The sequence below is a fragment of the Chenopodium album genome, chromosome 12, assembly GCF_948465745.1.
Source record: "Chenopodium album chromosome 12, dcCheAlbu1.1, whole genome shotgun sequence".
NCBI classification, from domain to species: Eukaryota; Viridiplantae; Streptophyta; class Magnoliopsida; order Caryophyllales; family Amaranthaceae; genus Chenopodium; species Chenopodium album.
Genome location: NC_137845.1, coordinates 54,119,085 through 54,144,675, shown reverse-complemented (window position 1 = coordinate 54,144,675; position 25,591 = coordinate 54,119,085). Strand labels below are relative to the sequence as shown.

Sequence of the window (25,591 nt, the reverse complement as noted above, 5' to 3'; positions counted from 1 at the left end):
AATAATAATAATAATAATAATAATAATTACTTCCTCCGTTTTTATTTACTTGCAACACACCTCTTTGGCATGCATTTTAAGAGAGATATTAAACTAGGTAAACATATAAATTAAATCATAAATTTTTACCACCAATAAGAAGAAAGGAATAAGTTGCTACGGTTAAAATTTCATAGCTTAATTAATTAATTCGTTTACCTAGTCTAATCACCTCCTCGAAAAGTGTGATAAAAGGTGTGTTGCAACTATTAAAAAACAGAGGAAGTATAATAATAATCACAATCATAACAATAAAGCTTAATAATAATAGCAAGATCCTAGGCATGATACTAACAATATTAATAACAAACCCTAGCATGTCACTAGACATTAAAGATCAAAGCTTTACACTAACATGATACTAACATGATATAAGAAATAGGAAGCACCCTAAACATGATACTAGAAAGCAATAAAAGCATCCAAATATGATACTAGGAATATTTAATAAATACCCTAAACATGCTTCTAGGAATTAAATAAATCTAAACATGCTTTCTATATCAAAAGAATAATTAAGTAATCAAGTTACTTACTTTGATGCCTCGTACCTCTTTCTATCAAAATAATACACACGTTAGTAAACTTCAATAAAATATTAAATCAAACAATTAAATTAAATTAGTAAAGAGTTTAGAAATTGGATTTGGGGTCCAAACCCTCAGAAAGTATCAACCTTTCACGTCTAGGGCGAAGTCAACATCGAACTTGGCTAGGTGTGTCTAGAACTAATGAATGTGGTATGGTGTTTGTAAAAAGCTAGTTTAGAAAGCAAGAGCTAGGGAGAAAGAATAAGCTATATTGCTTGAAGAGAGAAGAGAAGAATTAGAGAATTCTAGGTTGTGGATGACTTGAAAACGGAGGTCAAGGACCCTATTTATAAGATAAATAGTCCGGAAATCGAAAGAAAAGAGATCGAGTTCTAAACGGAATAAAACACATCCTGTCGCCAGACGACAGGACCAGCGCTAGGCGCTGTTTTAGAAAATCACGTGTTTTCCACGCGGAATCCACTTCTTAATATGATTAAGTCATAAAATCCGTGTTTAAGGTTAAAATCGTATTTTCATAAAAACGATTATTTTATTCCAAGTAAAACTCTTAAAATATAATTATCAATCCTAATTCCATTAGGATTTAAGAGAACATTTTGGATAATTCTAGAAGACTATAAATCAATCCTAATAGTTTTAGGAATGATAATTAATAATAGGCCTCCTTAGATCATTGGGCCCCATGTAATAACCAAATCGGGCTCAATTTAGTATTTTGGCCATAACTTCCTCATTATTCATCAGAATTGGGCTTATAATATATCGTTAGAAAGCTCTTTTCGAGCCCTATCCAACTACACTATTATTGGACTCCCATCATGGACAAACTAAATTGGACTGGCTATTTTCATAAATAGAGCAGGTTTTCAAAAACAGAAAGAAGGATTTTTAATAAAAACGACCGCAACACTATACTTTTCACACTTTCACTTCATTCGATAATCATTCGACATGAAAGGTATTCATCACTGGGTTTGGTTTTGGGGAGACACAATTGGGTGTCTACATTAACCATATGGGGGTAACCATCCGTTCGCATGCCTCCCAAGACATGTGTCTACCAGGCATTTCTAGCGCACACCAAGAACATGCCTTGGATGCTAGTGGTGTGGGTTGGACGCCCACTTCTGGCAACTCTAGGTTGGTTTTGGGAAACAAACCTTAGAGGATACTAAAAAGAAAATTTTCACAAGATTTTAGAAAGGCGAGCACAAAGTAGGCTTTATTTAAGGTTTGGAGTTGTAGAATTGAGGTGTATGTATATGGAAAGTTATATATAAGAAAATGAAATTTATTTTCTTTTTTAAAACAAGATATGACACATTTTCCTTATTACTCCTCACTTCTCCCTTCTTTATACTTCTATACTTTTCTTTTTCTCCATGAGTTTTTATATAACCAAACAAACCTAAGATCAATTTTTCCATCAAACACTTTTTTTTATATATAATTATTTCAAGAAAAAAGTTAAAATATTCATATTTGTTATTTCCCATGATTCAAAAATAAGAATGAGAATATTCATATTTGTTGTTTTCCATGACTTTGAAAAAATATTCATATTTGTTATTTCCCATGATCTTGAAAAATAAGATTGAGAATAGAAACTCAAAAAATCTACTATTTTATTTTTGTTTTTAAAATACATTTTGTTATTGTGATATAATTTAGAATAATAATAATATATCTTAGTGATATTTTAAGATGAATTTATGGTAATTTTATATTGTTTAGTATTAGGTAAATTATATTACGAGTATTTAGAATATCACTAAGAAATTATTAATATTTTTTTTTTTGTAAAAAGTTGTAATCATGAGTGTTTATTGGTAGACATTTAACAATATCTCAACATCTCTAATAAGCAAAGCACATAACACGTCATCTGTCTAAACCATCAATGTACCAAAAAGAAAAATAAAACAATCAAAGTACATGCATAACAACTTCAATCATTCCTAACTACAACAGTTCTAATACCCAATTATACAATTATGATAACAAATGCAACATTTTGAGTTACTAATTGCTATTTTTCAATAACGTGACTAAAAAATTAGTAGAGCTATATAAATTATCAAAGGAGAATAAAATATATTGTTGATTCGCAATATCTATTCTTAGAACACTTTTTATTGAATTACACCAAACAAAACATTATGTATGATAACCAACTAAAACATTACTACCTTAACTCGATTTGAAACAATCGCCAGCATTATCAAGTTGCCTATAGAACCCTGCATGAGAGATGTTGAGATTTTCATAACTTTTATTTTTGTTGTACTGTCTTAGCAAATCTATTAAAAAAATCTTTTTTTTAAAAAATATATATAATAATTCAGTTGAATCAATATTATAATTCATTAAAAAAAAAAAGCAAATTCATTTTATACTTGAAACAAATTAAATTAAATTAATTTTGAAATTAACAAATAACGTGAAACACATTAAAGTTGTATCAATCTTTCGCTTTTTGATGCAGTATAAAGTGTATTTTAGCTCGAAAAAACAAAACCAACACTCTATTTATATTGCCCAATATGTCCAATATATATTTTATATATATATATAATTGGTTATATTAATTAAAAAATAAAATATTATCTTTAAACATGAAACCCGTGCGAGGTACAATTTGTTTGAATTTTTTAAAATAATTTTTTTGTATTTATGTCCTACAATTTGTTATATATTCCTAATATTTTATATTTAAAGATAATATTTTATATTTAATTAGTTTTGATTTAAACTTAAATATTGGCCAATTTTGCTTACATGATAATTGAATTATTAATTACAAAAGAAATTAATTGTAATACCCCGTATTTTTGAAATGTATTTTTTAATTAATTAGTATTCTCTTAAAAGGGTATTTTAGTATTTTATTTTACTATTTGATTTTTTGAGCCAAAATGATATTTGAATTTTGGCCCCAAAAGTATTTTAAAACTCAATTATTATTTTTGAATTTTGGATAAGATTTATTATCCATTTATTTTTTATTTTAAAAAACCGGATTATTTATATATTTTGGATATTTTAATTAAAGCAAAAACTATATTTTATCATTTAATTAATAGGTCCAAAAATTCCTAATGATTGACTAATATTTTCCGATTTTCCTAGTGTGGAAAATCTGATTTTCTAGGTTAATTTATTTGGTATCTTTTTAATTAATTATTTTGTACAATAAATATTATTTACACAATTATTTTTAGGAAAAAATTGTCAAAAATACTACAAACTTTGAGCGATCCGCCAAAAACAAGTCAAACTTTTGATTATTTCTAAATAATACAAACAATAAGGGGAATTTTCTTTAAACGAGTCATTTTACCTATAACCTAAATGACCGGTATTTTTTTTTTATGTATAAATTCAATTAACACTTAATGAAAAATTAATTAACATTAATAATTAATTATATTGATAATTAGGAAAAAAACCACTCTACCCTCCACCACTACCAGCTTCCTTCCCCTAATTCCACCCCCGACGGCGCCAGCCCTCCCGTTGCCAGCCAGCCCGCTCGCCCTCCTTGTCGTCGCCCTCGCCCTCCCCCAAACCACCATCACCGAACCCCCTCCTTGAAATCCCTTTCCTTCCCGACGAAAATCCACGAAACCCCTTCCCTACATGCGAAAACCCATAATTGCTCTTTCTCCCACCCTCGAAAACCCTAGCCGGTAGGATTTCATGGGTGGGTGAATGGGCAATTGAGGGTTTCGTGGGTTTTCATAGGGTGGGTTTTTGTGGTGGGTGGAAGACGGGAAAGGGAGTGGGAGAGGTGGGGATGCCGGAAATGGAGTCGCAGCTGCGGGGGAGGAGGAGGGGATTGAGGCGCCGACAGGGTGTTGCCAAAGGGCTGGCACCGGGGAAAGGGGATGGGCAGCAGGGAAAGGAATGGGTGGCTGGTAGTGGGGGTATTTTTTTAAAAAAAATAGTAATAATAAAATTTAATCTTTTCAAAACATTAAATAAAAAAAATAAAAAATTTAAATTAAATTCTCAAACCAATTAAACAATGAGACGTGTCTCATATATATATATATATATATATATATATATATATATATATATATATATATATATATATATATATATATATATATATATATATATATATATATGTGTGTGTGTGTGTGTGTGTGTGTGTGTTTCCCTAATTACCCTCTAAATAATTTAATTAGACTCTAATTTCTTCTAATTACCTTTAACCCGGCAAATTACTAAATAATTAAATTTAATTAATATATATATATATATATATATAAAAACCACCACCCCCTCCCCTTCCTTGCTCCTCCTTTTCGCTTTCCCCTTCCTCCTCATTCCTCCTCCCATGGCATCAACCCCCTCCCCCACCGGACTCTCTATTCAGATCCCCCCACCTTCGGCGACCTCCTCCACCGCTAGAAGACCCTCCATTTCCCCCTAATTACCGCCTGACAACCACCTCCTTGAATTTGAAAATCCCTAGAAAATCGATTTGGGCAGGGGTTTTTAAATTTTGTGCATCTTGCTTGCAATTGAGGCTTGTTTTGGCTTTTATGTATGTGATGCTAGATTGATTTAGAAACAAATGACCATTGATTTGGACTTGATTTTAGTATGTTTGAGTAAATAAGGGCCAAAAATTCGAAGGGAGGTGGTGGTCGCCAACAGAGATAAGGGGGAAAGAGAGGGTCCACCGATAGTGGAGGTAGGTCGCTGAAGGGGGGGGGGGATCTATGCGGCAGGTCCACTGGGTAAAGGGGTTACTTCCAAGGGATGGGGAAAAGGAGGAAGAAGGGGAAGGGGTGGTTGGGGTGGTGGCATCACTGTGGTTTTATGTTTTTTGGTTTTTTGTTTTTCAAAATCATATGATACATGTCATATAATGAATTAAAAATTAGTCAAACTTATTAAAATCATGATAATTTTAAAAACTGATGACATAAAAGTGAAAACATCTTTTTCTTGTTTTCTGTTTTTTGGTTTTTTGTTTAAAAAAAAACGATGCTAAACAAGCCCTTAGTAATTGAGTGGGTTAGAGATTAATTAGAAGAAATGAGAGAAAATTAGAGTCCAATTAAGTTAATTAGATGATAATTAAGAAAATAGGTTTCTTCTCGCAAAAAAATAAACATGGTGATTTTTTTTACTCCCATCTTGTTTTAATAAGTGTTACATTTACTAAATCCAGCCGTGTTTTAATAAGTGTTATACTTCATTTTTTGGCAAAAAAAATACTCCTTCCGTCCCTATTTGATAGTCACTTTTGGGCAATTTTCACGAGAATTAATAAACATGAATAAGAAGTACTCCCTCCGTCCCTTTTTTACATTCCTGGTTACTATTTTGGGTATTCCAAAATTACATTCCTCCTTTCTATTTTTAGTAAGTTTTTTTTTTCCAAATATCCTAAATCAACTATCTTTTTCTGTTGTATAGTTAATGCTTTCTCACTCATACTTTCCTAATCTCACTCATAATTTTTCAGAATCCTTGTGCCTAATTTAAATGAATATGATTGGTTAAAAATTTTCAATTAGGAGCATGTGATTGGTCCTTTTTTTTACAAAGGATTGATGACATGTCATGATTAATCATTAATCTATGTTTGTTTCCCATTGCAATATCTCATTATTATTATTTGTCTTATTATTCTTTCCTCCTTAATTCCCGTGTAAATTTACAAACAGGAATGTAATTTAGGGACGGGGGGAGTAGCAAAAGTACGTTGAAAAAGTAAATTTACATTGGGTATGCAAAAAAGTAGAGAGAGAAAGTAATTAAAGTACATGGGAAATCAAAAATTACATGGAAAAATTAAATTTGTACAAATATTATTGCAAATTAGAGAGAATTTTGGTAAAAATTTAATATTAATGGTACTTAAAAAAAGCAAATGTGACTAACATTTTGGGGCACCAAAAATAGAATAAGTGACTATCAAATAGGGACGGAGGGAGTACATTTTATTATTTTAATATCATATCTATCTTCTCTCATAGGCTCATAGTCCACAACCAACTCCACTACTATTTTTTTTTATTATATCTTTCCTCTCACATTCATAACTTTTTAATAAAATACTAACTCACTATCTTTCTTTTACAATTTTTTAATACTTCAACTACTCCATTTACCTCTTATTTTATTTAATTCAATTAAATTGACTAAAACTATGTGCCGGTCAAACTGCAACATTTATTAAAACACGGAGGGAGTAACCAAAAAGCTTTTAAAAGGTTTTTTTTTCACAAAATGATGGTTTTAAAAGGTTTTTTTTTTTTTTTTTTTTCTTTTTTACAAATTATCCATATATGTAAGAGCATTGTGAGATATATTGTAAATTCACTTTACAAAACATCCAAATCACAAAACTTGAAATGTAGGCTTATCCCATTATATTCTTCAGAAACCTATCCACCAACTAACCCTTTCACCTCCTCCTCAGAAACTTTACAGAACTTGAAATGACCCATAAACTGTCTTCTGCTATCAGGAAATAGGAATGTCAGCGCTTGAATCCAGCCCCCCCAACTAGAAATCAAGTTGGTCCACTAAAAGTCAGACGTTGGCACGCATGACATTTACTCTCTCGTTCTTTGATTGACGATCAACGACCTTCTCAGATGCTGCAACAGAAGCGTTGTCTTTATTCCAAACATAATCCTTAGCAGCTTACACCTTCGTAGAACTCCCTGCTCTAGAAGCTGCACCTGGTGCCTTACTCACTTCACTAAATAAAAGTATGTAGATAATCAATACACAGTGTAAGAAGATGCCAATTGGATCAAATATTAATTAAAATAATACATATAACCTTTTCCACTGCTGACAATGTGACATTGGAAAGAAATGTTGACAACAAAACTAACATATCTGAATCTTTTGCAAATAACAAGGAGAACATAAGTTAACATACCCTTTTTTTGGGCCTGTAAGAAGCCGAACACTAATGGTAATTCTAGATGTCTACAATTCAAATTTCAAAACAACCAATCATACATTCTTATCCCACTTCTAATTTTATTACTATGCATATAATATACCTATCGATTAAGGCACATTTCACCCATCAAAATTTAAAATGTACAACAATCCTAAAAGAAATACAATCACCACGCTACATAATACCTTTCATAATTAAAACCTTTCTTAACTAAAACCTTTCTTAATTAAAGAGTGTAAACAAAGAATTTGAACATGGACATCAAGCTCAAAAACAAATACAATTAACCCATTGCAGATTAATTCACAAATAATGCAAATATCGACACATTACAGGGGACACTGTCATTGGACACTAAAATCAACAAAAATATCAATAATCACAGCTAATCAACCATACCAACAGTATAATCTGATATTGACTATAGCTGAAGCAGAATTTAGGAAAATGAAACTCTAGTTCAAATCATCAATAATTTAAATGCCAAAAACAACATTCATCTAACATAGATAAATTACAGCATTAATTCACAAGAGAAATATAATCTATAAGGAATGACAAACCTTGAATGTGAGAAGTAAGCGTGATAATAATCAGATGAAGAAAGAAGGGTAGAGTTGAATTATCTGTTAAAGAGGAGAGGGAAGAAAAGATTGTGGTCGTTCCTTTTCGTTTCATCAGAACATTTGATGACGTTGTTTGTACTGGTTTTGTAAAGTATATAAAAGGAGGAAAAGTGAGAATTTTAACATCCTCAAGAAAACACTGTGAAGGTTTATCTAAGCTTGTAGAGCTTCTCAACCTGATGTCATGCTCTTTCCAACCTGATGTCATTGTGCCTTCCCAAGTCTCTAGGTGGGATGGGGTTTCGCAATTTGGGGACTTTTAACCAAGCATTATTGGCTTGGCTAAGCAAGGGTGGAGGCTACTTTGTAATCCCGACTCTTTTACCAAAAGCCTGGCAAAGTGTTAATGGAATACAGAGAATTCTGAAATAGGATTTGTGGCCAGTATTTCAAGGTATGCCTGTTATAAAAACCCACCATTTCTGAAGGCACAGATTCCCACCATCCACAGCTTTCTCACGGGAAAAAGGAAGGGGCCAGAGGGCGGATAAACAAAACTACTCGTATTTGTCAATTGAAAACACAGAACTGCAAATTCTTTAAAAGTTTATGAATCAGCAGGAGGGGAGAGTGTCCTAAACTTCATGCTCAACAAGAAAAGATAAGTGCAACCTTAATTCACACATTCACAAATTTCAGATTACAAAAGACGATGATTAAGCTGCTCATGTGAAGAGTGTAAAGAAAACTACAGCGGTATTGCCAGTATGAGTGTATGACATACCCCAAGTATTGTGGGGAACTTGCACGGTAAGAAGGGCCAAAGAATACGCTTTGTATCTTTAAATCAATCAGATTCGGAGTTGCTGCCTCAATCTTTACCACTACCTCATCAGTCTTTGGATCAAGAACAAAAACCTCAACATGCTGCAGCAAAGATAAATCTAATCAGAAGACCTCAAGATAATATTTCTGTTCAAGAATTATAAACCTTTTTTTCTTGTTTAAGATGATTTTATCTACTTATACCAATAATACCCAGTGACTGAGCAAAGGTTCGAAAGCAAATAAGATTATACTCTCCTTTTTATGATGCAACCGCATTGTAAAGGCTAAAAACATGACACACAGACATACACTCACCAAAATAAGAGAGAATTCAAATATATAAATAAAAATCTCCCTTGAAATTTAGGCCATTTACTCCAGGAAAGTGTATATAAGAATTATGGCATCCCCTATTATTATTTTTTTTTTTTTTTTTTTTTTTTTTTTTGACAGGGGCATCCCCTATTATTAGACAAATACTAATGTATGACAAATCCAAGGTGACTGATTATTATGCATCTCCTTTGTTCCATTAAAAGGATGTTAGTTTGCAGGATCTAAAAAAAAAAAAAAAAAACCTATTTTACTCTAGCAGTGAATGAGTAGATCCGCTGTTCATTGATGCTGAGATTGCTGACCGTTGACATAACTATCAAGGATTGTCAGGCCTCCTGGCAAACGCTAATCAGTGAGCATCTCTAAAGAATTTGCTACCTTTTTTTTTTGGTGACTTACGTGTCTCACAATAAATTAGTGTGAAACGATCTCACCCAAGACATAATTTTCAAAAACTTTTGTATACATCCGGTTTACACTAACATTAGTGTACATCGAGCAGTATAAGGGTAACTTTTAGTTAATTTTAGGGTAACTTTTTGCCTTTTTTTAAGTAACTTTAAACACAATATAATTTTTATATAAATAGATAACAAGAAAAGTTTTATAAAGATAATTTAATTACATTCAATCACTAATAATTAATTTTTAGTCATTTAAAATGTGATTCTTTACTAATAAAGCATAGATAATATTTTTTTGTATTGGATTACTTTTATGCATATTGGGGTAACTTTTATTCATTTCAGGGGTAACTTTTAATCACTTTAGACTATCTTTATAATGGATGTACAATAATTATTGTACACCCGATTTTTTTAAAAGTTTGTGCATAACTTTTCCACTTAATAGTATTCATGAACTTTGAACAATCCTTTAAAAACTAAATAATTTTTAAACTGACTCCACTAAAGAAGAATAGACATATGCCCATATCCTATCCTTGTATGTTAAAAATAAAGAATAAAGAACACAAAAGGGCAAACTGATCCATTCAAAGCAAATTCCTGTAGCAGTTTAATGCATATTGGCAAAGCAGCTATTGTATGTAAGGCTTTATTACTTCCATGGACATTTGTCATGATCTGTGCTTCTTGCAAAGAGAGAGGAACATATCGAAGTCTAAAAGAGGCTTATTCTGAAAATGAAAGAGGCAACTTGTAATAGTTTTTAACTTAACATATCTCAAAAAGAGCTAAGGAAAATGATGTTTGAAACCATAACCAACCAGTGGTAAGCCATGAACAATGCGTACCATTTTCTAGACAAAATTTTCGTTCTCATTTGACTCTTCCGCAGAAGACTTGGATAATATTACCTCGTACTGTTTTCCTGCAATAACTGCGTCCTTGGGAGGATTCATCAAGCTGGGTTGATAGTCTGAAGACAAAAGCCTATCCCACAATATATTTGTTATCATCCAAATGCTTGATTAGAACAGCTTAACCTTTGACATTTTCATTAATGAATCATCTAAATTTACTCCTACACATGTATGAACACAAATAACAATACAAAGCCTTTATAAATTAGTGATCTTGTTCCAAGTGCATGCATATAGGCAATTATGCATTGCACGTTAATTGAAAAGTAACTGAAGACTGAACAGTATACAACGCATGTACTCGGATTGACATTGTTATATAATTCGAATAAGCTGTAAAAATGAATTCATGAGACAAATAAACCAATCAAAAATTACAAAAACTCACTCAGTATAAAACTGAATAAATTGAACAGTGTTGCAATGTTTATGATTTTAGATTATAACAACAGCAAAATCATAATCTAAACCACCAAGAGGTTTGAGACCTTGGCTTAGATCTCTGCCGTAACAAAAAGAAATAGGGTGAAAAACAGGCACTACCACACGTCCACACCAGTAAAGTATATGACAGCTTAAGATATCTAAAAGTCAACAGGTTCTTTCGGACCAGATGCTTACTTAGCAAGGGACGTTCTCACATAATTGTCCAAGCAAGAAGTTGTAAATTAGTATCTATGCTAGTAAACTCACAATAAGCACATCCATAGCAAAATAAAATAATTATCTGTGATGAATAAACCAGCATAAATAATGAAAGGCTGAAAGCATGTAAATGCGTATTCCTACAATCAGAGATAAGATAAGGGTACACAGGATTTTTTTGAAGTCTGCAATATTTAAAGAAGCATGATAGCACAACGCACCAAATTTCAACAGCATGACCGTGCTGGTAGAAACTTTCAAGCTTGTCAGAATACGTAGCATCCCAATAGCTCTGAAGACCAAGCATTGAAGCTATTCCACCACCGTCTTTTGCATCTTTCTCTGAATCCTTATCTGAACTGTAATTCGCCAAAGAAACAAAATCCAATTTTCTGTAAACACAAACAAAAAAAATTTAATTTTATTTCAGCAAATAGGCATCAATTGTATTTCAGTCAAGAGCAAGAAAATATTAAGTTGGTTTCAGCTCAAAACTATTGCAATACAAAACCTGTCAAATAAAATAAAACCTCAAAGGTGCAAAGTATTGGACAAATTTGATACACAAACACTTACAGTACTTGCTTAACACTCTCAACATTCATTTGAATTTACCCATACATAAACAACAACCATTTTAGCAAGACTAAATCTTAGCATCCATTCTTTAAAATCAATATAAAAATCATTAGTATGCTCATGGATCAAACAAGTTTATTAGCACTCAACATACACCATAACTCATTTACGATACTTATTCTACAATATGACTTAACTAGTCCCTCTCAACATTAGGATCCCATTCTACCTTGTTAGCATGACAAACACGCACTCTTGGTAGATCTCGAAAGTTTGCTCCTGAAACACTTATTAAATCCAATACCCAAGTGGAAAAGAAGCAAGCAGTCAAGTAACATAAGATGATTACCTTTTTTTCTTAGGAATCCGACAAACCCTCTGGTAATCAGAGAACTCAATTTGACAATTTGGTACGTAATAAATAGAATAAACGATCACATAAATTTAAGAATGACTTCTCATTCTTCTTAGGAGCTGCATGTAAATTAAAGTCTAACAATACGTTTGTACGTTTAGACTTCTTCTCTTTCAAGCACGATTCATACATTGTACGTTGGTCTGGGAACCATCTTCAATAATGATCTAACCTGTACTCAATCATCTTCATGCTTCATGACTTGTTCATGCACATCTCAATACACATGTTGGTTAGATAATCATCATTTATTCATAATCATCAAAACCTTACAACAGTATGTATACTAACCTTTGTTTCATTTTGTTAAGGTGCTATAAAGCCTATAATTACTATATCAATCATGTAGCAATAACGATGACAATATCAAATCCTTAAACTCAGTATTAGGCTCGACTACATAAACAATTTTTTTTTTTTTTAAGTGTTTAACGAGTCACGAGGGTAGATGATGAAAATAATTTCAGAATCTGATTTCCTGGGAGCTGGGACTAGGAAGGAAGCTTTGATCTAACCAACTGAGTTATCTCATTTTCACATTAAATACCATTATTAATTACTAAATCATGTAGTTTGATCAATAATAAGTCAGTAAACTATGTCTAATAAATTTGCTCCTGCAGTAGCCATGCATTGTTCTTGATTATGTACAATGATATTTAGAGACATTTTGTAAGACACCAAAAGACAAGCTTACTTTCTACTAAGTCTCTTGTATATTAGCTAATATTGATGCCAGCACAACCTTAAAAACTTAATGACCTAAGTCTACTCAATCTAAGTTCAACTAAGTTAATTAATAACCAACCCTGAAAAAAAACATGTATTTGTTTTCTCCGTGTTAGGAAATAAGGGTGTAATTGTGTTTGATTAATGCGGAACAATGCAAGTCAATGAAAAATAAGGACGAGAAAAGTAATAAATAAGATAAACAAAGAACATAAGGATTTACGTGGTTCGGTCAAATTAGATCTACATCCACAGGTGGAGGATTCGAGAGTTTCTTCACTATAATGGAGAAAGAACGATAGAATAATACAAGGAGTCGTCCTAAATCTAATGGCTCAAAAGATATGATCTAATAATTGATCAATTAAAGGGTCCTTTTATAACATAAGGAAACTACTCTAATTAAATCCTAAAATTGTTCCCAAGTATAGTCAAATAGTCGTCTTGGATAGATATAATTTTAGGAAATTATCCATAAAACACTTAAGCTTAAAACGGACCCCAAAAACCACCCAACTCGTCCAGACATGGACGTGCTATGTCAGCATCGTTCTAGCTTTGTTAGGTCTTCGTAAAACGGTCATAACTTTTTTCGTTACTTATCGGAATTGAGCATATGACCTATCGTTGAAAAATCTCTTGAACCAAGATATCACCTGACCTCCAACTTGAATAACCTCAAAATCACTTATAGTTTCGAGTCACAATTCAACGTTTTGAAATTTTGACTCCTGAAACATTCTAAAAAATTATAAGTCACCTTAAATGATTTGTATATAACCGAGTATCCGACATGTTCATAAAAATTATTAACTTGACAGACAATTAATTTAATGGAAGACTTTTGAATGGCTACAATAAAAATTGTAGCCATTGTATTAGTTTTAATCTTGACCCTTTATTTTTATGGATGAATCTTAATCCAACTTTAAAATAAAAAAATAAAAAAATAAAAAACTGTTAGATCACAAAACGGTTTTCCATTTTTTCCTGTTGATTTTTATAAAAATAAGGATGCTACCTGCAATTCCTAAGATCAATTGATCAAACATAGGAAATGTTCATCAGACCATCACAATTGTGTTTATATGATATTTAATGTCTGACACTTTAATTTTGTGGGATTAGAGTGGAGTATATTAGATCATCCTGGCAAAATCAAAACCAAAACCAGAGAAATGAATGGAAGATATTGAAAGCAGTGCACGAAAGATTTTTTTAATTTTCAAGTAAACAATCATCTTAAGATAAATAAATTAAAAACATCATATCGAATATACATGAGCTAATTCATCAAAAAAAATCGGTAGAAATCCTTCTTAAACAGATATTTTCGAATTACAGTGTAGAAATTACTGATTTTATATGGTTTTTTTTTTTTTTTTTTCATATCTTAAAAGTCAACTAAATGAATGGATATAATGAGTCTTGTTGATTGAAGGGTTGAGATTCACTCAATTATAGTGGCCACAATTTTATTATAGTTATTGCAAAATTGTCCTTAATTTAATATGAACAAGAAATGTATAAAAATGGGATATCATGATCACAATTCACAAAGTTGTACGTAAACTAGAATGTTATGCTTTCGCTTTAACTAGAAATATGCCAGATATTAGCCACTACATACCACATTCTACTCTAATTGATAGTTCCATGAAAAAAACAACCTTAAGTATTAGGAAAACTACAAGTCATTCTTGGTTGTCATCCAACTATCACGGAACTTTTACTTGTAAAACAAATAAATATTTAACAAAGGTGCCAATTCTATTGATTTACCAAATAAAGAGGGGGTGATTTGGTAAAGGGTACTAAATATGGAGTCCCCCTTAGCCATCCTCACGACCCTTCTTAGCATTATTGGCCTTACTAATCATTCTTCATCCCCATCTCCGTTCCAGACCATCTCCGTCACCATCCCCATCTCGAGGAGGAGAAATCAATACGACTGCAATTAGTGGCAAACTTAGAGTAGATTTCTACAATTCAAGTTGCCCAAATGTAGAGCAAATAATTGGAGATGTTATTCGTAAAAAATCACAAGAGAATCCAGGAATTGTTCCTGGCATTATCCGTCTTCACTTTCATGATTGTTATATCACGGTAAATCTATAACAAAAATCATATACATCCTTAATTACTAATTATCATACTCCTGCATGAGCAAGGTAGACAACGATTTGCATTTTATGCATGTACACGTTTAGAAAATAATTTGTACCATTTTATATTATAAATTAATTATAATGTTGCATTTATTTGTTGAATGAAAACTTTGATAATAAAAGGCATTAAAAAAAATCATTTTAATTCTGATAATACATACTCCGTATAATTCTTCATGAATATTCCATTTGCAGAATGCACACAACACACTGACATTAATTGACATCCTTTTAAGAAAGACATAATACAAATTAAAGTAATATTGTTACCAAATTTTTTTTTTTTAATCAAATGGATCATGCAAATTTGAAAATTTTACGATAGTCATTTGAAATATGACTGCCATAATATTTTAATGATTATATAGTACTCTCTCCGTTTTAAAATACTTGCTCCACTTTTCTTTTGCGCTCGTTTTTAAATACTTGCTTTCCTTATTTGGAAATCTTTTATAATATTTAATTTATAATGGGACCCAATTTTATTACTTTTAGTTTCTCTCTCCTCCAATTTACCTTCCACTAACTCCACTACCTTTATATTTTATTATTTTCTTCAATTTCTCCTAAAATTCCGCGCATAGAAAAATGGAGCAAGTTTTTAAAAATAGAGGGAGTACATAATTAATATATTTTTTCAAGTAATTAATTATATTACTTTATTTTAGGTATAAAATAGTATCATCAACAACTTTTTGATTAATCGAATTTTTTGTTTCATTTATGTAAGAGTAATTTTTTTTCTTATTTTAAAATTTCTTGAAAAATATTTATTTTATGTTGGATTAAAAATTTCAAAAAATATATTTGCATGGTAGATATAATAAGACTAATTGTGTCTATTTTATAAGGTGAAAAAATAAATCAATCATATTGTATATCATTAAAATAATATGGTAAAGCGACTACTGTAAAAACAATGTCTGTAGTATGAAATTTCATACCTTATCAAATAAACCTCCACCTTTTAGAGTGACCATAAACAAAGCTTTTTTTTTTTTTTTTTTTTTTGGGGGGGGGGGGGGGGGGGGGGGGGGGGGGTGGAGTATTCATATAAGAGATTGGTGGTAAATTGCAAGGCAACTTACAAGATAACTAATGTAAAACTAGACTTTACCACCTCTTACAAAGGAATATTATTTGTCCCACAAAATATATCCCTTGTCGTAATTCGCAAATGATAAGAAATCGAGGCAGTATTTTTTTTGGTTTAATGGATTATTTAGATTTCTATTACAGACCTGTGAAAAAAAAAAGATTTCTATTGTAGTAAAATGGTGATTAGTGTTGATTACTTTTTTGCTTCATGCATATATAATATTGCTATGATTGCTAGCTCACTGTGATCATAACAGGGTTGTGATGCTTCAATCCTTCTAACCCCTCAAAGATACAACTGTTACGACGCAGAAATGACATTCCCAGCAAATGGCAATTCCTTGAGGGGCCTGGACGCCTTAGATGCTGCAAAGACGGAGGTTGAGAAGCAATGTCCCGGCGTAGTATCCTGCTCAGATCTTCTGGCATATGCAGCTCGAGATATGATTGTTTTATCAGGAAACCCGAAATATGATGTTCCTGCAGGACGTCGTGACTCTTTTAACACTCCTGGTGGCATTGCAAGTGCCCTTCCTAAGGGAAATGATACTATTGCTTTTCAGCAAGTAGCGTTTGCAGAACGAGGTCTTACGTTGCAGGACATGGTAGTGCTAGAGGGTTCACACTCGATAGGCCAAACCCGATGCCAGAACACGATTGCAGAAGTTGGGTCGATGGATAAAATGCCTGAAACAACAAAGTTTGTGGACAAGCAGTTCCAGCAGATGGAGAAGCAGAAGTACTGTCCTGAATCTCAGGAAGTGTTGTTCGGGGAGTTACGAGTACCTTTGTTTCCCGAGAACCCTAATAACTCCGATTGGGGCAACGCGTTCTACAACCACATTATGAAAGGCAGGGGCTCGCTCCCTTTCGATGTATCATTAGCCGTTGAACAGACCACAAAAGATATGGTCCAACGTTACGCCTCAGACAGTGCTCAATGGCAGCAAATGTTTAACGAAGCCATTGTCAAATTGGGAAAGGTTAATGTGCTTACAGGAGATCAAGGCGAAATCAGGAGGAATTGTAAATGGATTAACGCAGTTTCTACAGCATAATACTAATTTAAAGTCTAAACTTGAGATCTCTTGTACCATCAATTACACAATGTGCGTTACAACTACAAAGAGTAAAGCTAATTAGCTAACATATGAACCACCCGACGACACTGAATAAGTTGATTTATCTTTATAAGCCCAGCTTCAATCTTTATGAGTTTCAGGGAAATTTTGTCAATCTTAAGTGTTACTTACTATTCACTATTCAGGCCTCCAAGCTAAGAAATGTACTATTTTAGTTAGTTATACCAAATTTAATTTCCAACTAAAAAGAGAGAACAGATATAACAAACATATACTTTTAACATTTTTATAGCTATGCTGCTGAACTAATACTGCGGCATCTATGATCTAAAAATGGTAATCTATGGCTCAAAACACTGAATAGCCTGAAAATCTAGTATTACAAACTACAAAGTCCTCAATCTTCATCAAATGTACTGCATAATACGAAGTACTTCATACATGATTTTGTCACAAATGGACACACTTATCATTTGGGTTTTACCGAGTTTTTTTAACATCTCCACTATAGGCATCTTATCGTCAACAATTAACATTTTCTTATACATACTCCATACTTCGTAATATTTATTATTTAATGTAACATTGTAACATGAAGTATGGCTACTTTGTAACATTTTTATAGTTCACTGTTTTATGTACGGTATATATAAATAAATAAAATACAGTAATGATTATTAAAAAGAAGTCACAAGAGACAACATTTTTGTCATGTAGCCCAACGGCTACTTTAAATCCTACATGGCATGCAGTAAAGCCGCAAATTCTGCTTACATGGCACATTAACAAATCTCTTTTTTTTTTTAAATGACTAACGGCTACTTTACCACCTTAACAATAATAATATTAGAAAACAAAAAGGGTCTAACGGCTATATTTCACTATGCAATTATGCATGCTGTCGGCTGACCCTAACACTATACTGTTATCATAAAAATCAATGAAGCAGGAAATTCACCATCAAACATACATGGCTTTATATTATTACAAAGAAGCACGGCCCGAGCTGATACATGCTAAGTACACATCAGAGACAATGGGACAAGAAGTAAATCCAGACAATTAGAATTATAAGTACAAGAAATAGAATGGTAGCACAAAACATACAAATAATACTATAAACTAGCGGTCAGGTCATATATCAAGTAACAATTCTTGTAAGGCTATTCTGTTACCTTACCGCGGATGTAGGCTTCTTCTTTTTCTTGCTTTGCTTGGGCAAAAGCATTGAAAATCGACCGAATCCAAGCTTGTTCCTTTTAGCAGGCAGCTGCTTTTGAGAACCCCCACAATCACTCTCCACCTTCCAAGCAGAAGATATGACAGCATTCTGTTTCCCAAGCATCTGACCCAATGAAACCTTCCGTTTAACGTTACTTTTCCCTGATTCAAACTCTTCGGTGATGAGCAGCTTCTGGCTAAGTATTTGCCCGATTGACAAGGTTGACTTTAACACGGGGGCTTTCGCATCACTTACTAGAGTAACACCATTCACATCAAGCACCCAAGAATCTCTCCTTCGGTTTGAAGGATAAGGATTCTTAAATTTGGTTGAGTTTTGTATGGAACGTCTTCGCTCTCCATGCTCAGATCTCCACTTCCGAAGAGCCTCCTCAACACCAAGCTTAGCCCTATTGGCAGCCTCAACTCTGTTCAAAGCATCTTCCAATGCCTGTTTAGAAGTTTCAACTTCGTCCATGGCTTCTTCTACCCTCTTCATAATATCCATTTTCGATACATTTGCCTCATCAACTTGAAGTGCTGCCTCAAGGGCTTTCATATTGCAAATTTCCTCAGCATCTTGAGCTTTGCTTTTTAAGGAAGAGTATTCTTCAAGAGTAAGGGTTATTTTTTCCGGGTTTTCCTCAGTAGTTGTTGAGTTCTCGCTCTGCTCTATAGCCTTGATCTCAGCAAGAGCAACAGCTTCAGCAGCCTTTGCTGCTAACTTCATTTTTCTAGCAGCAACCAATCTGATCTCGGCTGTCTTTACCTTAGCCTTTGTTTGTTCAATCTCTGACATGACCTTCATGACTTCAGACTTTGCAGTCTCTCCCTTCTTCTTGAAATCTTCTGCCTCATCGCTCAACCGTTGAAGCTCCGCTGCAATGTCCTTGCTACCGTTGTTAGCTCCCTTGGCATCTTCCAGCTTAGATTTTTTGTGGTTTATCTCTTCTTCAAGAGAAGAAACCTTCAATGTGTTCGATCTCATTCTTTCACGGGTTTTTTCCAAGGACATCCTTTCTCTCTCTATCTTCTTGTTGTAAGATTCCACAGATGCTTGAATTTCAGCAAGATCACTCGTTGTCTTGGTAAGGTTCAACTTAGCCTGTTTGAGTTCCATCAATATCAAACCCGGGGTTGATGATGGTACAAGGTTTGAACTTTCTGGAAGCTTCTGAGCTGAGAGATTAGGATTATTCTCCTTCTCTTCCTCCTCTTTTTCGTTCACAACCGATGGCTTCTCATCAACACTAACATTCACTTGGGCTTCAAATTCTTCTTTTTGTAGCTTTGACTTGAGTTCCTCAACAATCCTCTTGGTTGCTTCGAGTTCTTTTAAAACCTCAAACGTATCTTTTTCTTTCAAGATCAGCTCTTTCTCCAATTCGGTTGCTTGTTCTTCCACTTTTGCTACATCAATTTCCTCCACATCACCTGGCTATATTTTTTTAATTTAAAATAAAAAAAGTTAGAACTGTGTTTTCTTGTCAAAATCAGAAGAATGCACCAAGATTTGGCATATAGAAAATAGTAGAATAAAAAAAACCATTATACAATTCAGGTCAATAATATATCACTATTACATTTGATACCCCAACTACCTCCACACAGCAAATCGTATGATCCTATATATCATACCTATTTGGGCACTAATTGAACTTCGGCTTCCATATATTCTGGAATTCATTCAATGAGATATATGTCCAAAAGTCCAAAGTACTGGTTAAAATAACAGTGCTATATGCTAACAGTCTTTTTGATTTTTACCCATTTGTTGATTTTTACCCATTAACACACCAGTACACCACCCTTCAATTAATTTCAATAAGAGAAGCATTTCATCTACTCCCCACCCTAAGACATGATTTTTTTGAATTATATTTTGAATAATGATATATCGAATATCCAGATTTTCCATTACGTCTCAAAGCTAGAAAATGATGAAACACAACCATAGTATGACAATGTTCTTCCATCAATCAACTACCGTGTATGTCCTGCATCGACTGATGTAAACAGCCATACTACTAAGAGTCCTAAACAAATCCTTACCCTTTCACTTTTCGGCCATCCTGCCACCAGTAATCACTTTCCTCTTTATAGTAGCACCACCTAGTTCCACACTACCACTTTTAACTAGTATTTTCTACACACCACTCATTCCTATAATAATGTCTAACATGAATACATCTTAAAATCCAACCTCAATTGATTTTCTCTCAATATTATCATCATGAAGTATCGAACAGACTACATTCGTCATTTCTCCTCAAAGCTAGAAATTCCAAACATAAGATCATACTAAAATGAATCAATGTACTCCATAATCGATTAAATATGGATCCCACAAACTAATTTATAGGAATTCAAATGTACTCAACCAGGAAAATTAACCACTTTGAACATTTCAACCATCCAACCTAAAGAATTCACTTTCCTCCTTAATTGAAATTTTAAATACAATTAACTACTACACTAATGAACACTTTATTCCTTCACGTTTTCCATGACTAACATATTATAATTAAACTCCAACTATAAAAAAAGAGAAATTAATTACACAGTTACACCATAAACTCATCAATTATGTTACCACTTCATACTAAATTTGTATGATCACAAATTCATATATACCAAGACCCGGCTGGGTGGCCCTCATGACTTTAACCAGCTAAGCTAGCTCGTGTCGACAAAAATCCACATAAACAAACACATGGGAATACATAAATTTTTCTCAATCAAATTCTCGATCTTTCAATTTTAAACAAAAAAAAAAAAAAACCCATCAAAATTTAAATAAAACAAATTCACAACAAATCTTTAAAACAAAACTGAACAATAACAACTAAAAAAACAAAATTAGAGCTAAAATTTACCAGAAAAGAATGAGTGGATTTATGTAAATTGGAAACAGGCTTCCAAAATCCAAGCCCACCAAACTTAGTGACAGCTTCTTTAACAGACTCAAATGGTGCTGAAGTATCAATTTCACCTTTCAATTTTCCTGAATCCCCAAATCCTAGGGTTTCTTCGTCCCCCATTTTCAATCAATCAATCAAAAGAAACCCACAAAAAAAAATCCCCAAAATAAAATTGACCCTTTTGATTTTTTGACTTTAATTGCTGAAAAATTTATCTGGGGTCTTAATTTACTGTTGACTGAAGTAGAAAAAATCAAGAAAAAAGAAAAGAAAAACAGAGGAAAAATGTGAGTAGAAGGTTGTCGGGAGTGAAGGTTGAGGGACTTAGGGGTTTAAGGAAGTAATAAAAGTGGGGTTTGTTCGTTTGTTTTGTGTTGGCGTGGGGACAACGTTGATGGTCTTTTTAACGTTCGAGTTTTGGTTGGGGATTTTGTTGGGTTTTGTGCTTTTGAGTTTTTGATTTCAAGTTTGAGCATTTTTCTACTCCTTCCGTCCCTTTTTGATAGTTTTTTATGGGCAAATTTTAGTCCCAAAATATTCACCTTATTTGCTTTTTCCAACGACCATTAATATTAATTTTAACCAAAATTCCCTCCAATTTGCAACAATAGTTGTGCAAATTTAAATTTTCCATGTAAATTTTGCATTCTCATCTACTTTTATTGCTTTCTCTGTCTACTTTTTTGCATACCCAATGTCAATTTACTTTTTCAATATACTTTAAATATTCTTATTTGTGTTTATTAATTCCCGTGAAAGATTCCCATAAGGGACTATCGAAAGGGGACGGAGGGAGTATTATTTTTATGACTTCTTTTTGGTATACTATTTGGGAATCTTCTTTTGTCTCTCTCTTGGGAAGGAGAGGCTAACTTCAAGAAGATGGAGTGGTCTTTAGTAGGGGTGAGCAAAAAATCAGGGTACCCTGAATCGGAACCAGAATCTGTTACAAGAGGTTCCGAATCCGAGTAGCAAATTGGAGAACCTGTTGCAACAAGTTTTGGTTTAGGTTTTCAATTTTTTGGAACCGGAACCTGTAGGGTACCTTGTACCTGATAAAAGTATCACTTAATTTCAAATTATACACTAATTCTTACTCAATTTTTAAATAATAATAATCAAAATTACAATTATAAAAATATATATATTAAATTTGTTAGACAACTACTATTAGTTTGTCTTATTTGCAAGTTGTAAACATTATAAATTAGTGACCAACCAGTTTTTTATTAAAAAATCTGCGAAAAAGTTAGTGAGTGTTATGAAATAAAGATAAAGAGGAGAAAGTAAGGGAAAGAATCGATCTATGTTCTTATTCCTGAATGATGTAGGATATATATATATATATATATATATATATATATATATATATACATATGATACAATTAGGGTTTCCTTGTAGAATAATAAACCTAGTATATCTAACGTATTCTAGAATTATCATAATGGTATCATGGACATCCACTAAATACATATATTATATCTACCTCTTTTGTGTAAATTATTGTATACTACTTTGTAAATAACTAGTTAAAATTTGTAGTTCTTTATAAAATTTTGTTAAATCCGTGTGTTGCACGGGACTTAAGCTAGTATATTATATAACACTCCCCTTTGGATGACCATTATCGAATAGCATGCCTCGTTAAAACCATATTGGGAAAAACCAGATGGGATAAAAACCTAGTGAAGGAAAAAAATTACAACACTTTCGTAATACGCCTTGACATGCTGCCTCGTTAAAAACCTTATCAGGAAAACTCAATGTGGGACAAAACCATGGTTAAGGGAAAAAGAGTGCACGCGTATTTTCTCCCCCTGATGAATGCATAACTTGAGATCTTCCAATGTTATGATCAAATCCTTAGTAACTTCACACTTGTAGCTGAATAACATTCCTTGATAGTTGATCCACCCTGATATAATCAAACTTGAATCTTCCAATTTTCATTGTGAGGCATCTTCATTTTTCCATACTTGTGAGAACAATACCTATGTTGCGTTTACCACTACCTTATATGACATTTTTGTTTCAAGTTGTCTTACCATCAAAATTATGCCTACTTCTGGAGGACATAAAAATAGCTATTGACAATCAAATATTGATAATAATTTATGGCAACTCGTGATATCTTGATATCATTATCTAAGCTTATATGAATTAGTAATAACATAAGTAATTACTATGTAATATACTCATGGATGTTTCAAAAAAAAAAATGTACTATACTCATGGTTCTTCTGGACCATAAGAAGATTATTCTTACTATTATATATCTCATTACTATTCTTGTTTAGACATTTTGCATTTCATACGAGAGTTATCCAATGTGTACAAAATCGATTAAAGCTCACATGCTTAAACTTCAGGTTGATATCTCAATAACTTAGTCACCAATACTCTTCATGAGTTGATAACAATATCATCAACATTGTCATTTTTTAGAATATAGAATTTGAAGGGCTAGATTTTTTAGTACGTTGTATGTAAGTTCTTCGGGAACTTTTCATGCATGATACATAACATGAAATTGGCTCATCATCATATAAACTTTCATCACAATTATAAGCCCATCGGAGTTAAGTTCCTCTTGTAAGTCTTCATCATAATTATAAACTCGTCATACCACAAACATTCACATATAACGCATTTGTTGTTGTATAGAACTAGTACTAATGCATGCAATATGAGATGTAGAATTCATGATAAAATATTAAACAAAATATATATGTGAAGAATAATGCATCAAACTACATCCTATGCATACAATGAGTAATTCATAAATCTAAAACTCAAACATGTTCATAAATTAAAGACTCAAAAATGCAAACACTGAAATGTGGATTTCAGTAATCCATTTTTCTAATTGGACTACTAGTCCATGATAAACTTTTGATCATTAGCATTCATATTTCGTTGAACTTTTCATATTTCGTTGGACTTCTTGTCCATGATAAGCCTTTTGATTTAGTTTTATGTCAACATCAAAATGGACATATATTTCTGATCCCTTATTCAAAAGTCCATTCCTTCTGCATATGCATATTATATATCGGTTCCATCATATACCGGTATTTTCTCAAGATACAATTTTAATTTGTATGCTATTTTGACAATGATATCTGAATACATTTCTCATTGGTACCATTATAACTTTTTTTTTTTACATAATAGGTCATCTATTGTAATAATTATCTATACCATCTATCAAGGGTATTTCTCACATCATGGTATTAATATACTATAATTGTACTTTAAAAGTATCAACTGCACTATCTTGCCATATATCACATATTTATATTAGAACCGATCATACAATCTACACTTCAGGTGTAGTGATTTAAAGAAGACTTGGCAAGATCTATCTTAATGTATGCACGTAATATCATTATCACTATAATAAGTTGGCATGTAAATTTACAAAGTGTCATTAGAGGGATCAACTGATTATAATTTTATAATTTTGCCAACTTACTTCAATTATTCCCCCTAAGTTGGTAAAATATCTCAAATATTGGGGCAATTCATCACCAACTTAGAATATAATTTCATGTGCATCAAATTTCATCTCGTAGAATAATAATATATATTCAACAAATTTCTATCTCTTCTAGAGAATAATGAAATTTTGTATTCTTCTAGAGATCAATATAATAGAGGGTAATAAATTGTGCAGTTGCTAATTTCTTATTCTATTTCTTATGTGCTGACATACAATAGCCCCGAGAACTGTTATACAAATATAAACTTTCTTGTAATTTCACTAGGTGGTGATCTTTGGGATCACTAGATTAATTGATAGTATGATACTAGTTACTTAAAATTTCTACATATAACTTGTACGTGGTGAGCTAGCTTCTGGTCACCTAATATTTGTCAACATATAAATTATTGTAGTGAACTTCTGGTCACCAATTATTCAGAAAAATCAATATTTTATCTCTTGAACTTTTCTTTTAGCACAAACTATTAAAAATCACAATCAAAATATAGCTCAATCTCAATGTTATGTCTTGCCATTCAATTTATTTCATATATTTAACATGAGAGAGAGTAAGCACATTATTTTCTTTCATATTAAATGAAACTTCAGGTTTTCATAACGGGAATTTATTAAACCCCGGATGGCCTAATTATTAATA

General features: G+C 32.4%; 2 protein-coding genes and 1 pseudogene across 2 annotated transcripts; 1 reads left to right on the top strand and 2 right to left on the bottom strand.

The window, feature by feature from the left end:
- Nucleotides 1-7,265: 7,265 nt before the first annotated feature.
- On the bottom strand, nucleotides 7,266-11,541 carry LOC145571380 (uncharacterized). The gene is made up of 4 exons (XM_081630425.1): nucleotides 11,457-11,541; nucleotides 10,585-10,646; nucleotides 8,887-9,029; nucleotides 7,266-7,323 (listed from the first exon to the last, which is right to left on the bottom strand). The coding sequence occupies exons 1-4, from the start codon at nucleotides 11,515-11,517 to the stop codon at nucleotides 7,266-7,268; spliced, it is 324 nt and encodes a 107-aa protein (XP_081486551.1). The 5' UTR covers nucleotides 11,518-11,541.
- Nucleotides 11,542-13,485: 1,944 nt separating this feature from the next.
- LOC145571379 (peroxidase 5 pseudogene) lies at nucleotides 13,486-17,282 on the top strand (annotated as a pseudogene).
- Nucleotides 17,283-18,259: 977 nt separating this feature from the next.
- On the bottom strand, nucleotides 18,260-21,807 carry LOC145572644 (WEB family protein At2g38370-like). Its single transcript, XM_081631605.1, has 2 exons — nucleotides 21,404-21,807; nucleotides 18,260-19,965 (listed from the first exon to the last, which is right to left on the bottom strand). The coding sequence occupies exons 1-2, from the start codon at nucleotides 21,566-21,568 to the stop codon at nucleotides 18,478-18,480; spliced, it is 1,653 nt and encodes a 550-aa protein (XP_081487731.1). The 5' UTR covers nucleotides 21,569-21,807; the 3' UTR covers nucleotides 18,260-18,477.
- Nucleotides 21,808-25,591: the final 3,784 nt, after the last annotated feature.

Excerpts from the sequence above, each read along its gene's own strand:
- LOC145571380 (XM_081630425.1), bottom strand. The coding sequence starts at position 11,517 with ATGCTACGTATTCTGACAAGCTTGAAAGTTTCTACCAGCACGGTCATG. Across the intron at positions 9,030-10,584 it reads TTGCAGGAAAACAGTACGAG|CATGTTGAGGTTTTTGTTCT; the intron begins GTAATATTATCC and ends TCTTTGCTGCAG. Across the intron at positions 7,324-8,886 it reads AGTTCCCCACAATACTTGGG|TGAAGTGAGTAAGGCACCAG; the intron begins GTATGTCATACA and ends ACTTTTATTTAG.
- LOC145572644 (XM_081631605.1), bottom strand. The coding sequence starts at position 21,568 with ATGGGGGACGAAGAAACCCTAGGATTTGGGGATTCAGGAAAATTGAAA. Across the intron at positions 19,966-21,403 it reads AATCCACTCATTCTTTTCTG|CCAGGTGATGTGGAGGAAAT; the intron begins GTAAATTTTAGC and ends AAAAAAATATAG.